The sequence below is a fragment of the Cheilinus undulatus genome, linkage group 3 (assembly GCF_018320785.1).
Source record: "Cheilinus undulatus linkage group 3, ASM1832078v1, whole genome shotgun sequence".
Classification (NCBI taxonomy): Eukaryota; Metazoa; Chordata; class Actinopteri; order Labriformes; family Labridae; genus Cheilinus; species Cheilinus undulatus.
The window spans coordinates 46967721-46987306 of NC_054867.1; the positions used below are offsets into that span (position 1 = coordinate 46967721).

The 19586-nt window shown below is 39.5% G+C and overlaps 2 protein-coding genes across 10 annotated transcripts in view; both read right to left on the bottom strand.

Annotated features, from left to right (window-relative positions):
• Positions 1–15557, bottom strand: part of eif4g3a (eukaryotic translation initiation factor 4 gamma, 3a) — a 115756-nt gene extending 100199 nt beyond the window's left edge. For 6 of the 8 annotated variants that reach the window (XM_041782680.1, XM_041782679.1, XM_041782676.1 and 3 more), the window contains exon 1: positions 14972–15557. In XM_041782680.1, coding sequence (XP_041638614.1) covers positions 14972–15135 — 164 coding nt within the window. In that variant the 5' untranslated portion in view covers positions 15136–15557. Of the gene's footprint in view, positions 1–14955 lie in introns of all 8 variants that reach the window. The other 2 variants (XM_041782681.1, XM_041782677.1) reach the window with 1 other exon arrangement.
• A 609-nt stretch (positions 15558–16166) lies between these two features.
• The window catches only part of ece1 (endothelin converting enzyme 1), a 48396-nt gene continuing 44976 nt past the window's right edge, over positions 16167–19586 (bottom strand). For both annotated transcript variants that reach the window (XM_041780838.1, XM_041780830.1), the window contains exon 19: positions 16167–17180. In XM_041780838.1, coding sequence (XP_041636772.1) covers positions 17004–17180 — 177 coding nt within the window. In that variant the 3' untranslated portion in view covers positions 16167–17003. The remainder of the gene's footprint in view (positions 17181–19586) is intronic.

Here is a 19586-nt window from a genome sequence, read left to right on the forward strand (position 1 = left end):
AGTCCTCTATTAGAGCCTGAAACAACTCCATGCTAAAGTCTTTTTCTCTGAGGAGATCATAAAGTAGCTTCGGACTCTTCTCCTTGACCCTACAGTGACCTGTTAGCCTTAATTAGAAGGGAAAAGCTTCTGCAGCTCTTGCTTCAACATTAGCTTACAGTAAAGCCACTAATGTGCTGAGTGAGTGTGCGGAAGAGAAAGGATGGAGGAAACACCTCCTTACAGATAGCAGGGGTGTGATCAGGCAGATGAAACAGCTCAATAAACTGTTATCAGCTATTAATGATTAAATAAACGAATCACTGCTGCGTGGTTTAAAACCTCTATCCTGAATGAATCACTAGAAAATGAGGCCGGGCAGGGTCAGAGTGGGTTGTTTCAGCTGACTTGGTTTCTCAGCAGCAAAATAGCACCTAATTTAAATGTCTACACTGCAATAAAATGACAGCTAACTGCAGCCAAAAGTCATGTGTCACAAAATATGGCACACATTTTAAATGCTAGGTCTCCCTGAATGACACAACAGGCTACCTGGAAATCTGAGTGTTCAGAGCGGAGGCGCAGGAAGTGAGTTGAGACACGGCCCAGATGGTGCAGACACAAACCCTCCTTCTCCCTGCTGGCCCAATGTCCACTCTCACACACACACCCAAACACACAAACGCTGTTGGATAAAAGCAGAGCGCTCAGAGCTCTCACTGCCTGCTGCTGAGACTGCTTTTTCACTACACTGTTAACCATAGGTGGCAGGCTCAACTCTAACAAGCCAAATCTTGGACAAAACTGTTGTTTCATTTTCACAGCACACAGTTTTGTTTCAAAATAACAGAGACAGTGTGCATACTTAAACTAACTATCAACATTATAGGGGTAGATAAAGTTGCACTGAATTAAGGTGAGCAAAATCTTTGTCAGCATTTTCTTTCATTTATTGGTGGAATACATAATGCTAAAGTTGGATTTTAACAAGCCAAATGCCTGGATCATGACAGACATTATAAAGACACAGATCATCCATCCATAATCATTTAAACACTTATCTGGTCAAGTGAGCAATCAAAGTAGCTGAAGCTGTAGTTTTCACAGATACAAGTGACAAAATAGTTTTTCTGGACTACAAGGTGATCTAATTTGAAAATATTATACACCTGAGTACTGATCCAAGATAAAAACCTCTGTGGTAATGCCTCAGAAATTAAACATTTAGGATCATTAGTGATAAAACTGTGAAAATGATCTTGTTATTAATGTTACTTTAAGTTCTTCAGCTATCTAACATAACAGCAGGACCACCACTGAAATCAAAAGTTTTTTTTCCATGCACAATTAGGCAAACTCATCTGACATTACTTGTGAGAGACTGGCTCAAGTCCACAGAGAGGAAAAAAAAATGGCATCAGAGCAGTTCAGATCAAGACATCTTCTGAGGCTTAGAGATATTTACTCTACTTTGAATTTGTTGTGAAAAAAGGACAAGGACGCTGTGGTGAAGTGTAAACTTGGCCCAACTCGGCACTGCTGTGAACTCACATCTTTCCAAAATCATTCAAACCCAGCATGATAACACAAAGGGATCACTTTGCTTTATTAGCTGAAGAGCCCCAGACAGAGTGATGCTCAAGAAAAAAGCATGATGCAGATATTTACCAACAGCTGTATTACACAGAGTGTGCGTTTGCTGCTACATGGCTGTGGTGCGTGTCTGCTCCAGCTTGTGCTGTCACAGCTTTCATACCAAGCGCATGTGTGCTGTGTGTTGGCTGTGTCTTGCTGCTATCACAGATAGAGGTGGGAATCTTTAGTCACCTCACGATTCAATTTGATTACGATTCATAGGGCTATGATATGATTCTTAATCGATTCTTGATGCATTTGTTTTTTTTTTTGTTTTTTTTTACCTTTCTGTTGTTCTCACTGCGTCAAATTTTTGGTTGTTACGTGCTGTGTGTGAGTTCCACCTTTTTGTTCCTGCTATTTCACAGTATCAGATATGTAAATAATCAATTATTATTGATTATTGGTTACTGAACATTCATGAATCGATTCAGAATCTTCCAACTCCACATGATGATGCATCTAGGAATCGATTTTTTCTCCCACTTCTAATCACAGCCTTCATGAGTTTGACCTCAATAAATCCCCCTAAAAGTGACTTGATTCATTGTGTAACTGATCCAGGAAGATTCAGAATAAAAACATTCTGCACAACCGAGGGAAGTTACACCACTGCCCAACAGTCAATCAGAGACAGCCGAAAGCAGCCAAGGCTTGATTTTCAACAACACGTATCCACAAAGACAGTGGTAACTATGTCCCTTTTTTGTATTGAAGAGTATAAAGAGAGTTATTTACAAGTCTTCATGATTGGAATAAGGATTGCTGCTGACGTGGACATATAGCACTGTGCTGAACTTCTAGGCCAAAAATTGAAGCTGCATGTGACACCATGAGGTGAAAGGGGGATTTACTCAACCCTGGTCGTGCTCTGTATGTCCTTGCGAATTTCCATATACAGCATGCGTGCCGCGAGTTTGCGCCGACCGAAAGGCGAGCAACCTCACCCACTGGAAGCGAGTCTAGAGCGCAGCAGCACGGCGCCCCAGCTCTGATCAGCAGGAAGAGATCCCGGGAGAACTGCAAGTTCACGCGGGAACAGTATGTCCACAGCGGACTATTTTACCTTTTGGGGTTAATTTATCATCCTTTTCCGGTATAAGTCCATGATATTATTGTTTCCGCCATTGAGTGAGTACATTAGGAAGTTAAAGGGTTAATGTTTGCTTAAAGGATCTGTGGTTTTACGCAAAATTCTTTGGCTAAATATCCCCAAAAGTTAACTTTTCCTCGTCAATGGCGCCATTTTAGCTCTGTGACTCACTGACCTCTCGGAGACCCTTTGCTCTCGCTGCAGGATGAGACATAATGACCATATATTGATGATTTGCTGTCTGGAGTCCGTGCATTGTGTTTTATTTTGAAAGAACCAAATGTTCTATGCTTGTGACTTTCATGGTTGGTGCTTTCTGAACAACAGTGAATTTACAAGGTTTGGCAGCGGCCGGCACTGAAAATAGACCTGCAGCGTGTCTGAAACGAAGCGTCGCTAAGTGCTGCTCCGGGCACGCACTGCTGCTGGTCTGGACCGCTGGCTATGGAAATGCTCTGATAGACAAGAGAGGGAGCAAAGTGCTCCGCAGTATGATTCACCGGCGTTCCACGGCACGCATGCTGTATATGGAAATTCAGGGTAAGGGACATGAACACCTGATCGTGCCGTGGATGCGCCAAGGGCTCGAAATCAGCCAGCGGTTTCTGAGCTCATCACCAGGGATGAAAAGGTCTATGGGCAAAAGAGATGACATCGCTTGACCTTGGCTGCTGAGTGACACACATGTGTCGACATGTGTTGAGCTTGACCCCACTACCATTTTGGGAGAAATGAAGCACTTTGTACATTTTCGACACAGTGCACAGGTGGGCCAACATATTTTCTTGGCCAATTTTTATATAAAACTCATTAAACTACGCGGATAAAACGTTCCCATCTATAGCCATTATGCCGTGGATCTCTCTGAGCTAGTAATAACCTCAGGAGCAACTTTCACAGAAGTCAATGGAGGCTAATGCCACTACTAAAGCCAAGTACCTCATACGACCCAACTTCTAAAATCCCGAAAAATCCCTTTAAGTTACAAGTAGTTAAATTAAAAAATATTTATTAATATTCCTTATGCTTTTAATCCTTATTTTATCCATGCTGAAGATCAAAACCACCTGAGATCAATTAATAAGAGGACATTATGCCCTCATTACAGTCCTCCTCCTGGAGCTGTCTGCCTTTAGTGAGATACACAGGTGCTTACACACTTACCTCAGGTGCTAAGGTTTATCCAAACTACACCTTCATCATACATGCATTAATGAGCAATCTTTGAATGCTTGATTATTAAACCCTCCAATGTAGTCCTTCTTACATTGTTGATATACACCATTAATCATGATTTATTACAGGGTCTGTAATTAATTAGATAAGCTTTTTTAATCAACTGACAGCACTTATATCAAGTAATGCATAACTTTTTTATTAACTATCCTAACACTGCTCACAAATCATGAATCATATTGTTATTGCTCAGCTAATGCAATCGCAATGTGACTTCCCCCAAAATTTTGCTCAGCCCTGTTAGGACAATTTGGTTCCAAGCCTGAGCCAAACAAAGGTGGCCTGTAAAGTGAGGGCGTCTTGTATTCATTTACAAAGCTGTTTAGGTCAAGTCTGCTGTTTTCATTCCACCAGAAACGAATTGAAGACCAAAACATGGGAAAACTTCACAAGAACTCAGCAGTATTCATTCAAGTCAGAGGGAAAATATCCATGCCTGTAATATTATGAATCTCTAAAATGCTGCCAAGCTGCGTTGTAAAACCGAAGGAAATACTTCCAGTTATTTATTCAGACACCGCAATGGAAAGAACCTTGTCTCCTATTTTAACCCTGGCAGCTATCCTCTTTAAAACTTTACGAACACCTACTTGAGAAAATATTAATTAGTTTGATGAAAATACTTGATGACTTGTGCAGTTGAACTGTGTGAGTCAGACGCAGATGATAAATTATATGAGCCAAATAACACCGACCAAGAAATGAAGAATTTGCCTGTGGGACCTTACAGAGGGAGGAGGAACTCAGGCCAGCAGTCAGAAACAGCTGCCAGGAAGATTTCAGCACCAGGTTACCGGTTCACGTTGAACAATGACCTTTGCCAGCTGTAGTACCACAGTTCTGAACTAAGACCCTGACCGAGCTGAAAGAAAAAAAAGACTTGCCAGGATAATCTGGGCAACAGAAACCAAAAGCACTGCAAACAAACAGCAGCCAATAACTCATCTACAATATGAAATGTTTATTTTTTAGATTCTGTCTGGCATAAAAGAGCCTTTTTAAACAGAAGATTGAAATAACATCCAACAAGAAACAAAAATGGTTGCTCAACTTCACTAGCTTGCTCTGTGATTTGGTAATACTAAATGCAATATTGACCTTGTACATTTATCACAGCATAAATTCTTGTTTGACACAAGTATCTAAATACTAACAGCAAAGTTGTAGCACTGCTTGCTAGCAATTTGAATATTCTCAACCCCACAAACGACCTTACAGAATCATGTGTGGGTGGGAAACATCTCCAAACACCGAGTTCACTGTAAGAGACAGGAGGAGCAGCTGAAAGAAGTGAGGCCAAAATGTGAAAATGTTTGCTTTTCAAAGATTTCTGGGGGTAATTTCAGACAGGAAATCTGTGGGTTCATTTAAGATCAAGAAAAAAAAAGCATACGAGTGATGTGTAACTGTCACTCTACATAATAAACACTAGATGTGCACTGACAGTGTGCAGAAATGTCTTCTTCAACAAGCCACTCCCTCTCTGGAAAGAACAGTTCTGCATGCTGGCTCATAACAACTCAGCAGTTTATTTATAACATCCCACAGTGAGTATGCTCAGGAGAATATCTTCTCATGCGGGCTATACACACCTGTCCTGATACACAGGGCTGCTGTGCTGTGAGACGGACCAGCTGGGCACATACATGCATCACATAGTTGTGTATTTTATAAATAAAAGGGAGCCCTGCATGATAAGAAATGCTTACCTTACAGCATCAACATTTGTATCTCTTATATGTATATGGAACAAAAACACACACTACACACCTGCATTTTAAAAACATTTAAGATGATTAATTCACCAGAAGGCAGCCATGATTTTAGTCTGCACTACACTCTGGGCGGTGTGATGTCATCTGGTCGATCATTCATTAGCACATACATACGCTTCCTAGCCACCAAGTCTTTATATTATGAACCTGTTCACACTAGCTGTGATTACATGGGCAATTTTTATTCTGATCGGAGATTTAAAGTCTGTTCGCATGGACAGCAAAAGATGTGACCTGATTCAGATGTGCATGCTCCTGCATCACACATTTGATCTAAATAAAACTGTTCTGGCATGTGGGGTATCGTCCCACCGATCAAATCTACTGAAAATCTGTTGTAGAAGAAGAGATCTTCTGCGCCTTTGTTTATTACATTTTTATTGATTCTGTTTATCTCCCTGTTTAAGCAGCAAGCTCAACAGTACATACTGCTGGTGATTCATGGATGCTGATCCAAAAGACAATTGGTATGGACCTCTCCTCTTCATTGGAATGAAATTTCTTTTTAAATGAGTCTGATCTGAGATTTTTATTCCAAACCAATTTTTGGGGGAAATTGCCTCAAAGTAAAAACTAATTATTAGCTTATATTGCCCAAAATAGAACAAATGTTTTTGAGTTTTTGTCAAATAAAATTAGACTAAAACTACAAAGGTTACAAATTACTTAATTATGCCTAAAACTTAGTCATTTTAATCTTGAAGACCAAGACTTAATTTAAAATAGCTGTCAAAATTAACATTGTTCCCTGTATATATAATTATAAATAAATAAATAACAGATCTATCATCACGTTCCCATTTTAAAGGCCATTAAAGGTGAATGAATCTTGGTGTTTACATGCATATGAAGTGGTGAAGTGTGTTAAGGTGATCATTGGGATATGATGTAATCCAGGGGTTCTTAAACTTGTGAGGGCTAGGGATCCCTTACAGGGCAGAACATTTTCCAGGAACCCTCACACTGATATAACAGATGTTAACATCCATTTTTACCCCTAGATGCTGTATTTTAAACTCTTCCACCTAAATTCCAGTTCTTGTCCAGGTTAGTGTGGCTTCTTACTTTTTGCGATCCTTTGAACAGCCAAATAAGAAGCACTCTGTGCTTTTTCTGAAGTTGTGGTCAGGTTCACCATTCGTGTTTTCTGGTGGATGTATTCCTCACCCTTTTGTCAGAAAAAATCTTTTGTTTTATCCTTAAACTCTGCATCAGATGACGCTTTAGCTTGGTGGGCTTCATGGCTTCACATGAAGACACAGAACACATTTTGGTCTTACGTCGTCTTTTCTCAATAAAACCAAACTCCAGATAGCTGTCATTATATTTTCTCAGTTTAGCTGGTTAGGGCCTAGCATCACTTGATGAAGTGGACACGCTCAAATATTTATCTAGGGTTGCTAGCTGGACCTGCACCCCTGGGCAAGGTAACTGTTGCTTGAGGAGTAATAGATTTACATCATATGTCACAATCATACCTGAGTTTTTATTGGCCCAAAGGTGACTTATGTGGGAGTCATTGGTTTAGTATGATTGGTTTATGGTGCTGTGGTCCCTATAGTTATTTCGCAGCCACCCAAGCTGTGACTCGCGGCCCCCCAGGGGTCCTGGACCCCAGTTTGAGAACTACTGATGTAATCAGATCAGGCATTAACAGCTGTGCTTAGAGCTGTAAGGTTATGATAAGACCGGATGCACCGCTACCACCAGGTAGACAATATCTCTCTCTCTCTCTCTGATGAGCAATACAGGTACTACCATATTAGCTCTACTTTTGTCTCCTTGCCCCTCTATTTATACTTACTTTGACTTGCACTGAGTGTATGGACTAAAGAGCAATGTGGCAGATAACATCACAGCACCCAGAGTGTGCAGCAAACTATAAAGACAGCAGCCTACTGCTGAGTTTATAATATCAAAATGCAGATACGTCATGGGTAATTTTGTTCAACAAACATACAAGATACACAAATGTCAATCCAGAAAGGTAAACATGTCTTATCATGCAGGGTTCCTTTCAAACTGGCTTTGACTGCCTGTCTGGCATGCAGGTTCACTACCCTCGCTTATAATGCGAAATGGTGTCAGTCTTTTGTCCAAACAAAAATTGGAGGACAAAGAAGTGTGAAAAAAGCTTGCTAAGTTGTTGTGAGTGAGAGAAAGAAAGGGGTGAGTCTCTTCAAAGAGAGAGTACTGTAGCATGAAAGCTGAAGGTCCTGGAGGGGGACGCTGAGGGAGACGAGCGAAGGGGAAAAATGGGGGAGAAGCCCTGAGTTTTCTCAGCTGGGCCAGCAGCAGAGGGTGAGGTGAGGCTGTGGGGGGATGGAAGGAAACGAGGGAGGGCTAAGGCAGGCTGGGTGACCTGGGCCTTTGTTGGCAGATGGTGGGAAGCGCCACCTTGGCCTCTCACTCTGAATGCTAAGCAGTGCTGCCATTGTCTGGCAAGTGCAGCAGCAGCAGACGCATGCGCCGGGGGTTTCTCTGGCAACCAGGAACAGAAACAAACCCCCTCCCCTCCTCATCTTCCTCCTGGCTTTGCACACACACGCCCCGCCATCCTGCTTGCATGAAAACCTGTGCATCTTAACACACGCTAACATCCTCTGAGTGGGAATTCCCATGCATCAGGAGCCTGGGCCAGACGGAGCGTAACGTGCTCCCACACTCCTGACCTCAAAGGTCCACAGAGAGTGAGAGGTCAGACAAGTGGCGACACTCGAGAGGGTCTGTTTCATACAGACGTGAAAATCCAATGCAGTGCAGCAGACTGCAGAGCTGTCTAAATGCAGGGACAGGAAAAGATCGGAAATTGAACTGGAGGTCCCAGGATAAATCAGACTAGTGTCACTTTCCTGCAAATTCACTCTCTTGATGTCAGAACAATTTATCCTCTCTTTTACCTCCCACCTACTTCACAGATTGTTATGCAATGCAGGAACAAAATAGATCATACTTTTTATTTTAGTGAAAGATACTCAACAATTTAACATTCAGATTAAATTCAGAAGCACAAACTAAACAGCCAACTCTTCAATGCTCTGCCAGGAACAAACCTAACATGATTTACTACACCAAAGAAGAATTCAAAATGCAGGGATACAGAATAACATCCATTTTAATGCACATTATTCAAGAGAAAATTCTATATCAGCATTTAGTCAAGTACTTCAATATTCCCCTAACCCCACTGCGGACACACATTATGGCTGTTAATCTGTTTGAAACGGGTAATACAATCAGTGTATCATATAGTGGTTTTTACTCAACATATACCCAGGTTATTCTGAAACAAGGTGACACAAAGCAACAGTCAAAATCTAATATGAGTACACTAGGGATGCACAATATCGGAGTTTGCCGATATCCAATATGCAGTTATTTCTAAACTAGCAAATATCAACAGAATATATACACACCAATTTTCTTCTGCACCAGAATTTACATGTTCATCTTATAATGGCTGTCTATTTTTTTTTGAAACACAAAAAAACAAATATCTGATTCCTCATAAATGATAAATCAATTCTTTTTCAAATATAGACCTTTAGTTATGAAGATCTGAAAGTCATTTCTTTGGATTACTTTCACAATAAATGTAGGGCTGTCAGCATTAATGCACTATGTGTGATGTGATTAAGGTCCATAATTAGTGCATTATCTATTTGATCGCATTAAACAAATGCTTTATTGTCCCTTTCAGCACAATTTGGTTACACCACTGCAATGTCTCCCTGCGGTCACAGTGATGTAAAATAATCCCACCACTGCTCCTTAATGTCTCATTTCACTTTAAAAAAAAACTCCCAGACAGCTCAGTGGAAAAGTCAAAAGCTATCTGCACCTGGTGTTAAATAAATACCTTGTTTCTTTTCCATACCATTTTCAATCAATAGCAAGTTCTTTTTTCTGTAGTTAACTGCATGTCATACTCAATCTACCTCAAGGTTCTTATTTTCTTTCAAAATAAAGGCAGCTCTCTGTATCTGACAAAAACTCAATTACCCTAAGCTTAAGACAGAACAGTAATCCAAAATGAAACAAAACAGACACTAATCTTGATTAAATTCTAAGATTAATCACAATAAAGTTTTAAACTGTTTAGACAGCCCCTATTCCATGTAAAAAATATTTTAAAATGCAACAATAAAACCAAGCTCCATCTGCCTTTTTAGGCTAAAAACACCACTGTAACTACCTCTGGCAGACAGTGAGCAATGCAGCACACTAACCAATAATGTGGCCCTTTTTCTGGTGCTTTTATGGTAAAAAAAAAAATACAAATTCTCTTCACTAAACAGCAACACGGGTGATATCCCTGGGAAAATCTTGAGAAAGACGGCTTAATTTAAAAATTCTAATCAATAATGTTTAACATTTTAGCTCAATAGGTGATTTCTTCTGACCAGCAAAACATCTCTTATGCGATTCAGCATACAGGTAAACATAAAACTGAAAAGGCACAAAAGATGAACACCTGCTTCTCACAACAGTTCACGCCACATTATTTGCCAGTGGCAGATGTTCGTCAACAGGGCCAATATCAGCTGATACCAGTGTTATACTAATGCATTTCTACTTTTAAGTACGAGGATATGATTGAGGAAAAAGGAAAAATACTTTAGCTGAGGCAGGTCTGTTGCTTCACGTTGTGGTGTATTCATACTGTCAGTTAAATCAATGTAAACCCAACATGCAGGCCATGCATATTTACTGATAAATCACTTATAAACTATTACCTACCAGCACCAATACCATGCCAGTATACTGTGCATATCTAAATGAAACACAGTATCATATGCACTTGGCATATTTCCTTGTCTATGCAACCAGAACAGGAGTTGCATATAAACAATGTTAATACAAATATAAAGTCATATCAACACAGTATTTTTGTGCAGTCTGCAAAGAGGAATTAAGATTTGCAAACTATTCAACATTGCTATTGATAAAGAATTTCAGTTGACAGTACTGAAATATTTTCTCATTAAAATGTGTGCTTTACACCTTCAGTATTCCTGAATTTAGAACTAAAAATGATTAGCAGTGATGTACCTGCAAAGCTGTTAGTTTATGCCACATGTATGAAGGACATAGTCCTCCAAGTGGGCATGCTGGGCTCAAGACTGAACTGCATTTCCTTTTTCATGTGCTATATCTCACTCTCTCCTCTGATCTTCTACTGTCTCCTCTTGATCCTCTAAATAAATATTTGAAATATTCAAGTACCAGTTCTTGCAGTGCATGCTTGTCAGCAACAGGTTTGTTCCTGTATATTTTGATAGAAACACTAAATTATCAGAGAATAAATATCCACAAAATCATCAAAGAGAGGGAAGAAATCCCATTATGTTCAAAAATTGTAGGGGGAAAAAACAGACCAATGGCTTGAATCAACGCTAAAGTAAAGCCAGACAAGATAAATCACAATAAACCAGAGAGCAAAATACAACAATCATGTCAATGAGATGTGAAGTGTTCTCAAAGGACAAATAATGGCAAAGTTATTATAAAAAGATCCCATACACTAGGCACAGATTGAGTAAGTGGAAAGGCTGCAGCTTTGCACTCAACTAGTAGGCACATAAGATCCTACAGCTGAAAGTAGGTTAAGCAAATTCACCACTCATTTCAAAAGCCCTGGGAGTCAACAGAGGACATGGTACAACAGATAAAGAGACCATTATCGTCCGTGGTCGTTTGAGTTACTCATCTAACTCACAGACAACTCAAAATATTACAGCACAGCTTAAGTCCCATGCAAGCTATACAGTTGTTATCATATGGTGGCTGTGACCATGTGTGGCAGGAAATCAGGTTGAGATATCACACCTCAAAGCCAAACCACGAGAGAAGCTGTCAGATCAGAAAACGCACGTCTCTCTGTGCCAGCTGCAGCCAGGAGACGTCAGACTAATCACCTCTCACACACTACTGCCACCATGCTGTAAATAAAACAGGAGGTGACATAACCACAGTGACTTCACTCCCTGAAAAAGTAGGCTAGAGGAATGCAGGTCTTTATCTGACTAAACTCAAAGGTAAAGGTGTGTCTGGGGGCAATGACAGTGCAGATTCACAACAATATATGCACCATGAATGCATGGGAAAAAGGCAGTAATCACAACACATTTAGGGGCAGCTAATTGAAAAAGTGTTCACTTAACACCTGTCTCATGACAGGAGCTCTCTATACTTTCTCAGTATTAATTTATACTATTTATCACTATGAAAGCTCACCTGACAAGGTATTAACTGACATGTCAAGGTGCACAGTTACAGTAGCACCCTTCAACACCTTAGGGATGTCATGTGAAGTAGGTCAGAAGGTGGTTTTCCCAGCAACCAGGTCCTGAAACAGACTAACATTAGCCTCTTTATCATTGCTGGATTTGTGTGCTCCTTGTGAAGTTGTTCTTTAAAGGTTGTCAAAATTTTCACATTCAGTACCACATGCTTTAAACCACACAACAGCCATTATACATGCAATAGTACCTCAAGTGTCAAAATTGTAAAAACAAAACAAAACAAAAAAAGACATGCATAGTCTTATTTTCAACCCAAAGCTGCCATAAGCAGGGAGAGGCAGCACACAGTGGTGGGTCATCAAGACTCAGATTAAAAGGTAACCTTAGTTCCAAACAAGGTGGTGATTCAGATAAATAAGATGCTATTCCCTGATTGTTCCACAGCTGTTACACTCTTAAGAACTTGGAAACATGCTGACAACTCATCATAAAAGAGCAAGAAGGTGCAAAATTTTGTCTGAATGATGCTGAAGCCACACTCCTTCCTGCAACTGCATCTGTCACTCTGCTCCACCCCCTGCAATACACCTGTAACTTCTCCTTACCATTGAGCAAATGCTTTTTTGTTAAGTGCCTTTATCATCTCATAAAGATGTACATTACCTTTAGTACCCGCTGCAGACCTACTACAATGTCACCTGCTACAGATTGCACCAGATGTGCATAAGTTCAAATGTAAGGTCTTACTTGTGACTGAGTTTATGCTCTTCCACTCTTTAAGATGCTTCCTCAGCTGAGCTTGTTTCAATGTAGGCTTAAGCTACAACTGAAATATTACACCTACCTCCAAACAGGTGTAAAATCCTCCATAAAACATCCATTGTTTTAGGTTTCAATAGGTGGGATACCTCAGAGTATGACAGGAGCAGAGGACTTCACTGGCTGTTTGGTGTGCTCTACATGATCAATTACACTGTGGTTATCCATGAGTAGAGATAATTTCCACCGTTAAATTATCTTGTGTCATTGGATATTTTGCCACTCAATGTCAGTGTCATGTTATACTGACTCTTGGCTAAGGGTGAAGGCTTTGGTAATCACCTAATCAAAATGACTTTCATATTTTGCATCCACTTTCAGCACTTTTTGAGGATTGACAATAGTTAGATTAACTTATTTTCAGCTGTTTGCCTGTTGAGAAACAACAGACAAGAAAGGCAGCACAGCTGTAAACTGAATGATCAAAGTGAAAAAGTTAGGGATACACAGTGCTGGATTTTGCCATTATTCGATATGCAGATATTTACAAAATGATGTTATCCATACTGATATTTAAATGTAGTTTAGACCTAAAACTTTACTCCTTGAGACAAAATTTAATGTTCAAGGATGAACAAATTTCAATCCTTAAAACACACTTTAAATTGAAAAGAATGATGAACAAAGAAAATACTTTAGCTGAAGTAAGTCTGTTGGACAAACTTAAACTTCTGCTAACTTTGTTTATTTGGCCAATATTTACCGTGGATGTAGGCAGATATTATAGCCACTATATTGGCTGTAAATATCAGCAGATATTTTCATATTTCCCAAGACCAATAATTCACATTTAAACTAAAATGTATTAATACCGATATCATACATAGTATCATGCAGCCTTGAAAAAGTCATATCTGCAACAATATGCTAATCTCCATTTTTTAACATAAACCTTACATCTATGTGCTGCAACCAAACAATGACATACCTTTATTTATACCTTAACTAGCTTCAATGTAGGGTTTAGTGTGGACTTTCTGCCATAACTTAAGACATATGTCTCTTTGTGTTTTAATTACTAATAATTTGTGAACTGCGATTTTATCCACTGGTTGTTGTTTGTTATTGTATATTTTTATGTATGCAGATATGGACCTATGGGTTTTGGAATAAAGTATAAAGTACATAACGTGCACATAACCGGTGCAACAGGCCACTGGTCCCTTTGGGTATTTTTTCTGTTATTCCTAACCAGCAGAGTTATGACAGGTGAGCTTCACATCGCTACACAAACAATGACGCCCATAAAATGTCCCCAATAAGGAAATCAGAAATAAATACATGGAGCAGAATCATTGCAAACACGTCTTTTACATTATTTGTGATGATTCTGGAGAAATGTTTTATACAGGTATACATAATATTTATGAAAATCATAATTTTTGCCGGCTATTACTTCTAGCAGCTTTACATGAACAGCAACCGTCAGCTACAGCTTACACCACATGACAGATGAACCCAAAGCCCATTTACAATACGTGAATCAAGAAAAAGTTTAAGACCATCTCACTGACATTATTCTGGTCCGCCATATTTCTGTGTAAAATGACGTCTTTATCTATCAAATTGTTCCAGTTTTTAAGTAAAACCTGCACGTTTACTTTTCAAGTCAATAGCACAACACGGATGCAGACAAGTCACAAGTCATGGATGAAGCTTTACTGCTCTGCGACACAGCATTCACTGACTTGTGCACTTGCTAGCCACTGATGCTATCTTTACTCTAGCTGGCACAGTAACCAGGCTAATGCACCTGAGCTAGCTAGCAAGCTAGCTGGCTAGCAACGGTCACTGAACAAAGCCGGCAACCAGTACTGAAAGCCCGATAGCTTGCCGGTGAATAACTCTCTATTAAATCGTAATATCGCCTCATTTGACATCAATATATGATGCCAGTATATTCAACTGACATCTCTAGTGGAAAAGAAATTGTGACAGGAATGAGTTGTGTAGCACAGATGTCTAACTGACATTTCCGTTAGCTTTGACAGCCGGCTTGATAAGCTAATGTTAGCATACTTAGCTAGCTAATTGTCCCCTCCCCTCCCAGCTCCCTCCAAACCAAGGCATCATCCCCGCATCCAACAAATAATATCAGTAATTAAACAACAGTGTGCGTTAGTGTCACAAATGTGAGTGAAATGCATGATATTACAAGCCATTTCAATGTTACCAGAATGAAAGGATACTGAGGTGGTGGTACAGCGCCGGGCTGAGGAGCTGTTGGGGCTCCCGGCGGCAGAGACACGGAGGTCAGGGTAGCCCGCAGTTGGCTCGACGGAGAGGGGCCACTTCCAGGTCCGCTAACTGCGACAGCGGCGGGTTTGGGAACCACTTTCGGTGGCAAACTCATCGTAAAAAAATCAACAAATAAAAACAATACCTCTATAAATACTGATACAAACAGCGCCTAGCTTGCATACATTGAGCAAGCCTAGCAGATTCTTGAAGCAGGCCCCAAATCCCCTTTAACGAAGTGGGATAACGAAGCTCGAATAGCAACACAAACGTCTTTTTTTCATGGAAAGTCGCTGTTCGGATCAGCGGTGCTATTCATGGGGACGGTGGGAGGTTTAGCCTCCCTCGCCCGTCCGGAACCTCCGCGGATCCGGCTCGGTTCGTTTCTTTTAAAATAAATAATCGCCACGATCTTCAACCTCCCACGGCGATCTACCTTTTCTCGTCGACAAGTATGTTTTCTATCATTTTTTCCTCACAGAGATGAGAGACTTCGCCAACATGGCGTTGCGGCCGCTTCCAGCAGTCCGGGCAGGACAGATGATTCGGCAATTCTCGGCCAGTTACGGAATCGCTCGGCTAATCAACTAACCTACAATCACAGATACATACAAAGCAGAGTTCACGTTGCTAACGTGTGGGAAAATGCTAAATGTTGCAAGCTTATATTATTGTTTTAATTTAATAAAATATATATTTTTTTTCTAAATCTTTTACTGTTTTCTACAACGGATTAAATAAACAGAATAAAGTGTGATTAAAAATTACCATTACAATGATTCAGTTAAGTCGCATACTTAAATAAACCTATATCAAGTTGCACTAATATCCACTACATAATCCTTGCAGTTTTCTTTCAATGTAAAATAACTCCCCAAATGTTACACTCAGCAATTTTCACAGTAAGCTCATGGCCTACACTTTGCACCAGTACACAAATACTACACTAGGACAGTGGCATGTATTTCTATGCCATTAGCGCCACCTACCGTTTTTCTTGCTTCCTCGCAGCTACAAATGGGCTAAACGATTTGCCTTCAGGTTCGCCATCAAGTGGCTAAGTGAGCAGCAAGTGAGCAGTGAATACTACAAAAATGTAGTACAATAGAACATGACAGTGAATAAATGTTGGACATGAGACAAAAATGTTTTGAAGATTGGTTTTACTATACAAAATAATCTGTGACAAACTCTTGCTCATAAAAATATGTGTGGCACAAAATAGCTTAGCCAGTAAGACTGAGTTCTGAATGGAAAAAGTTAAAGCTTTAATTTATTGCAGTTGATTTCCTTCATTTTTTCTGACTTGTATCTGCTCTTGACACCAAGTATAAAAAAATAAACATTGTACATCAATATCTTTAGTCCCACCAGGTTGTCCAACTGAAGTTGTTCTGAAATATTAACTTTGTTGTATTTAAACCCATGTAAACTGACTCTTTTAAAATTACTTTAAAATGGTCCAGATGAACCAGATATCTAACGATCAACCAGGCTAAAAGTCTTAAAAGTCCTTATGGTGGATATATTATAAAATAATGTGACCTTAAATAAAATACAACTGAATGCAACAGGAGCAGATGCAAGCACAGTGAAGAGTTCAAAACAAACGTGATGTTACCTGTTCATCACTAATTGTGACAAACAAGCTGTACATAAAAATTAAGAGTGACTCCCCCTGTTGTAAGCATTCTTTGGGTTTCCAGTGTTCACAAAGCACATTTCATATCTACATTTAGGTTTAGAAGTTGTGGAAAGCTGCTAAACCCACAGTCATTGTGGAAAAGCCCTGAAGATTGTGATCCTCAATACAGATCAGTAACCTTTAATCCTGACAAAGAGGAGCCTGGTAAGCATTAAGTGGCAAAGCAGCAGGAGTTCAGTGGTTCTTCCTCAAAGTGAGAAACTTCATCAGTGACTCAGGCTTTTTTCCTCATAGTCGGTCTCTATCTCTGTTGATGAACAGCATCAAGAAACGGAGCATCACCAAAGGTCACATTTGTGTTTGGGGTTCATGGGAGCATCTGCGCTGCAGCCAAAGTGCTTTGAGAATTCATGTGAGTTTGAGATCGTGCCGATGACTCTGAATCTTGATGGACTGTGAGGATCTGTGATTAAGCCCTCATGTGAGCTTTCAGGTGTCCTGACAGAGCACCAAACCTGAATGTTTAATAAAGGAAAGAGAGACAGAAAATAAAGGGTTAATGCTGCAGTCCATACAAATCAAGACAGTATTTTTAATAACAATGTTACAGTGTTTGACAAAAAAAAAAAAAAAACAGTAAAAACAACAGAAGGGTTATAAAGCTACAGAAGCCCAAAGCAAACAAGAATCCAATCCTTTTATTTTACTCCATTTTCCTGTGACGAGTAAATTCTATTAGTTTCCTGAAATGTTTGACTTATTTATGTCATTATCTTGCTTGTTTTCCCAGGATTACAAGTATTTTTCAGTATTTTTCCCAAGATATTGAAAAATAAACTTGTGTAGATAAACCAGTGCTAACATCCCAAGGTAACAATGTCTAGACGTTGAGATCTTGAGAAAACAACTGCAATACAGTCATGTCACAGTAAAATGAAGCACAATAAACATGGCAGTATGTTAACAATGCAATGAGGGGTAAATAAGGTTAAAAAAAAAACTAAAATGGACAAGAGGATTTCAGTGATAAATTACAAGTAATGAGATTTGAGAGGCTTAGTTAACTGCTGGGATATTCCATTTTTTAATTTGTTTTATTAGGGATAACATTTTGAATAGACATTAGTACAATCAACATTGATAAAAATGGCTTTCAAAGTAATCCCTCATCAATATTTTGCAGTCATACTATAAAATAAATCTAAAACTATACTGTATATATAAAATCAAATTACAAATTATATTTAAAAAGATGGACATAAATAATTGAACCTGAGGTGCCTTTTCTTTTGTAAAAGAAAAATTACAGACATATTTTGAATATACATCAACCTACTTAAACAAAGAATGGAGATTAGGTAAAATATAGGCTTTCCATTTTCCCATACCCCCAAAATATTTGCTTCTGAAGCCACGATGAGAAAATCTGAGTTATGACATTACATAGATGACATAGATTACACCATTCTAACTTTCAGCCAAAAACGGTACAAAACACGTGACTGAAGTAGGCTGATAAAGGAGTGTAGTATGGAACTGGACAGTCACAGTTTACAATGAGTCTTGTTATTTTTGAGCAGCTCAACCTTACTTTATGCCTAAATTGGAAAAATGGAGACAAGTTTTAAATGGTGAACAAGAAAAACACAAGATTTATTTAGTTCTTGTCTGCTTAGGGGAAAGTTCCAGTACTCACCTATAAAGCCCTGTTCATACATGCACAAAGTCCCTTTAGTAATTATCCGATTACACTCCTCATTGATACAAAGGCAAAAAACTGTCATCATAGTATTGAACTCGTCCTGAGATCCCCCATTTCCCCTGAGAGGAAAGTCATCTCGCTGGGAGAGATTACAGGAAGATTTCAGGAGCAGCCTGTCGTGAAATTTGACAATTTTGGGGGAGTATGTGAGTAAAAACATGCCTGTTCAAGAAGACAGGGGTGTTAAGACCCTGTTATACCTCAACATTAATGTCTTTGAGGCATAATGAGTGGGTGAAGTTTTTCCCATACGAGCCAGCTTTGGAGGTAGAAACAGAGCCATAATAGTGAAGACTAGCAGGACAGAAGTTGCAGTACTGAGTCTGACTGTGTATATGTGCTGATCTTGCACGCTTTGTTTACACGTTTCTTGTGCTTTCAAAATGCCATATGACAGTGTAAAATCACACATCGGGACACCAATATTGGGGCTGCTTTGCTGCCTCAGGGCCTGGACGGATTGCTGTCATTGACGGAAAAATGAATTCCCAAGTTTATCAAGACATTTTGCAGGAAAACTTAAAGACCATCTGTCCGCCAACTGAAGCTCAACAGAGGATGGGTGACACAACAGGACAATGACCCAAAGCACAGAAGTAAATCAACAACAGAATGACTACAACAGAAGAAAATAAGCCTTCTGGAGTGGCCCATCAGAGTCCTGACCTCAACCCGATTGAGATGCTGTGGCATGACCTCAAGAGAATGATTCACACCAGACATCCCAAGAATATTGCTGAACTGAAACAGTTTTGTAAAGAGGAATGGTCCAAAATTCCTCCTGACCGTTGTGCAGGTCTGATCTGCAACTACAGGAAATGTTTGGTTGAGATTATTGCTGCCAAAGGAGGGTCAACCAGTTATTAAATCCAAAGGTTCACATACTTTTTCCACCCTGCACTGTGAATGCTTACATGGTTTGTTCAGTAAAAACATGAAAACATATCATTTTTTGTGTGGTATTAGTTTAAGCAGACTGTGTTTGTCTATTGTTGAGACTTAGATGAAGATCAGAACACATTTTATGACCAATTTATGAAGAAATCCAAGAAATCCCAAAGGGTTCACATACTTTTTCTTGCAATTGTATTTCTGATTATTTTTAGAGTGAAGAGAAAGCTGAGATGACATTGTAAAACATAATTTTCATCTTTCCACA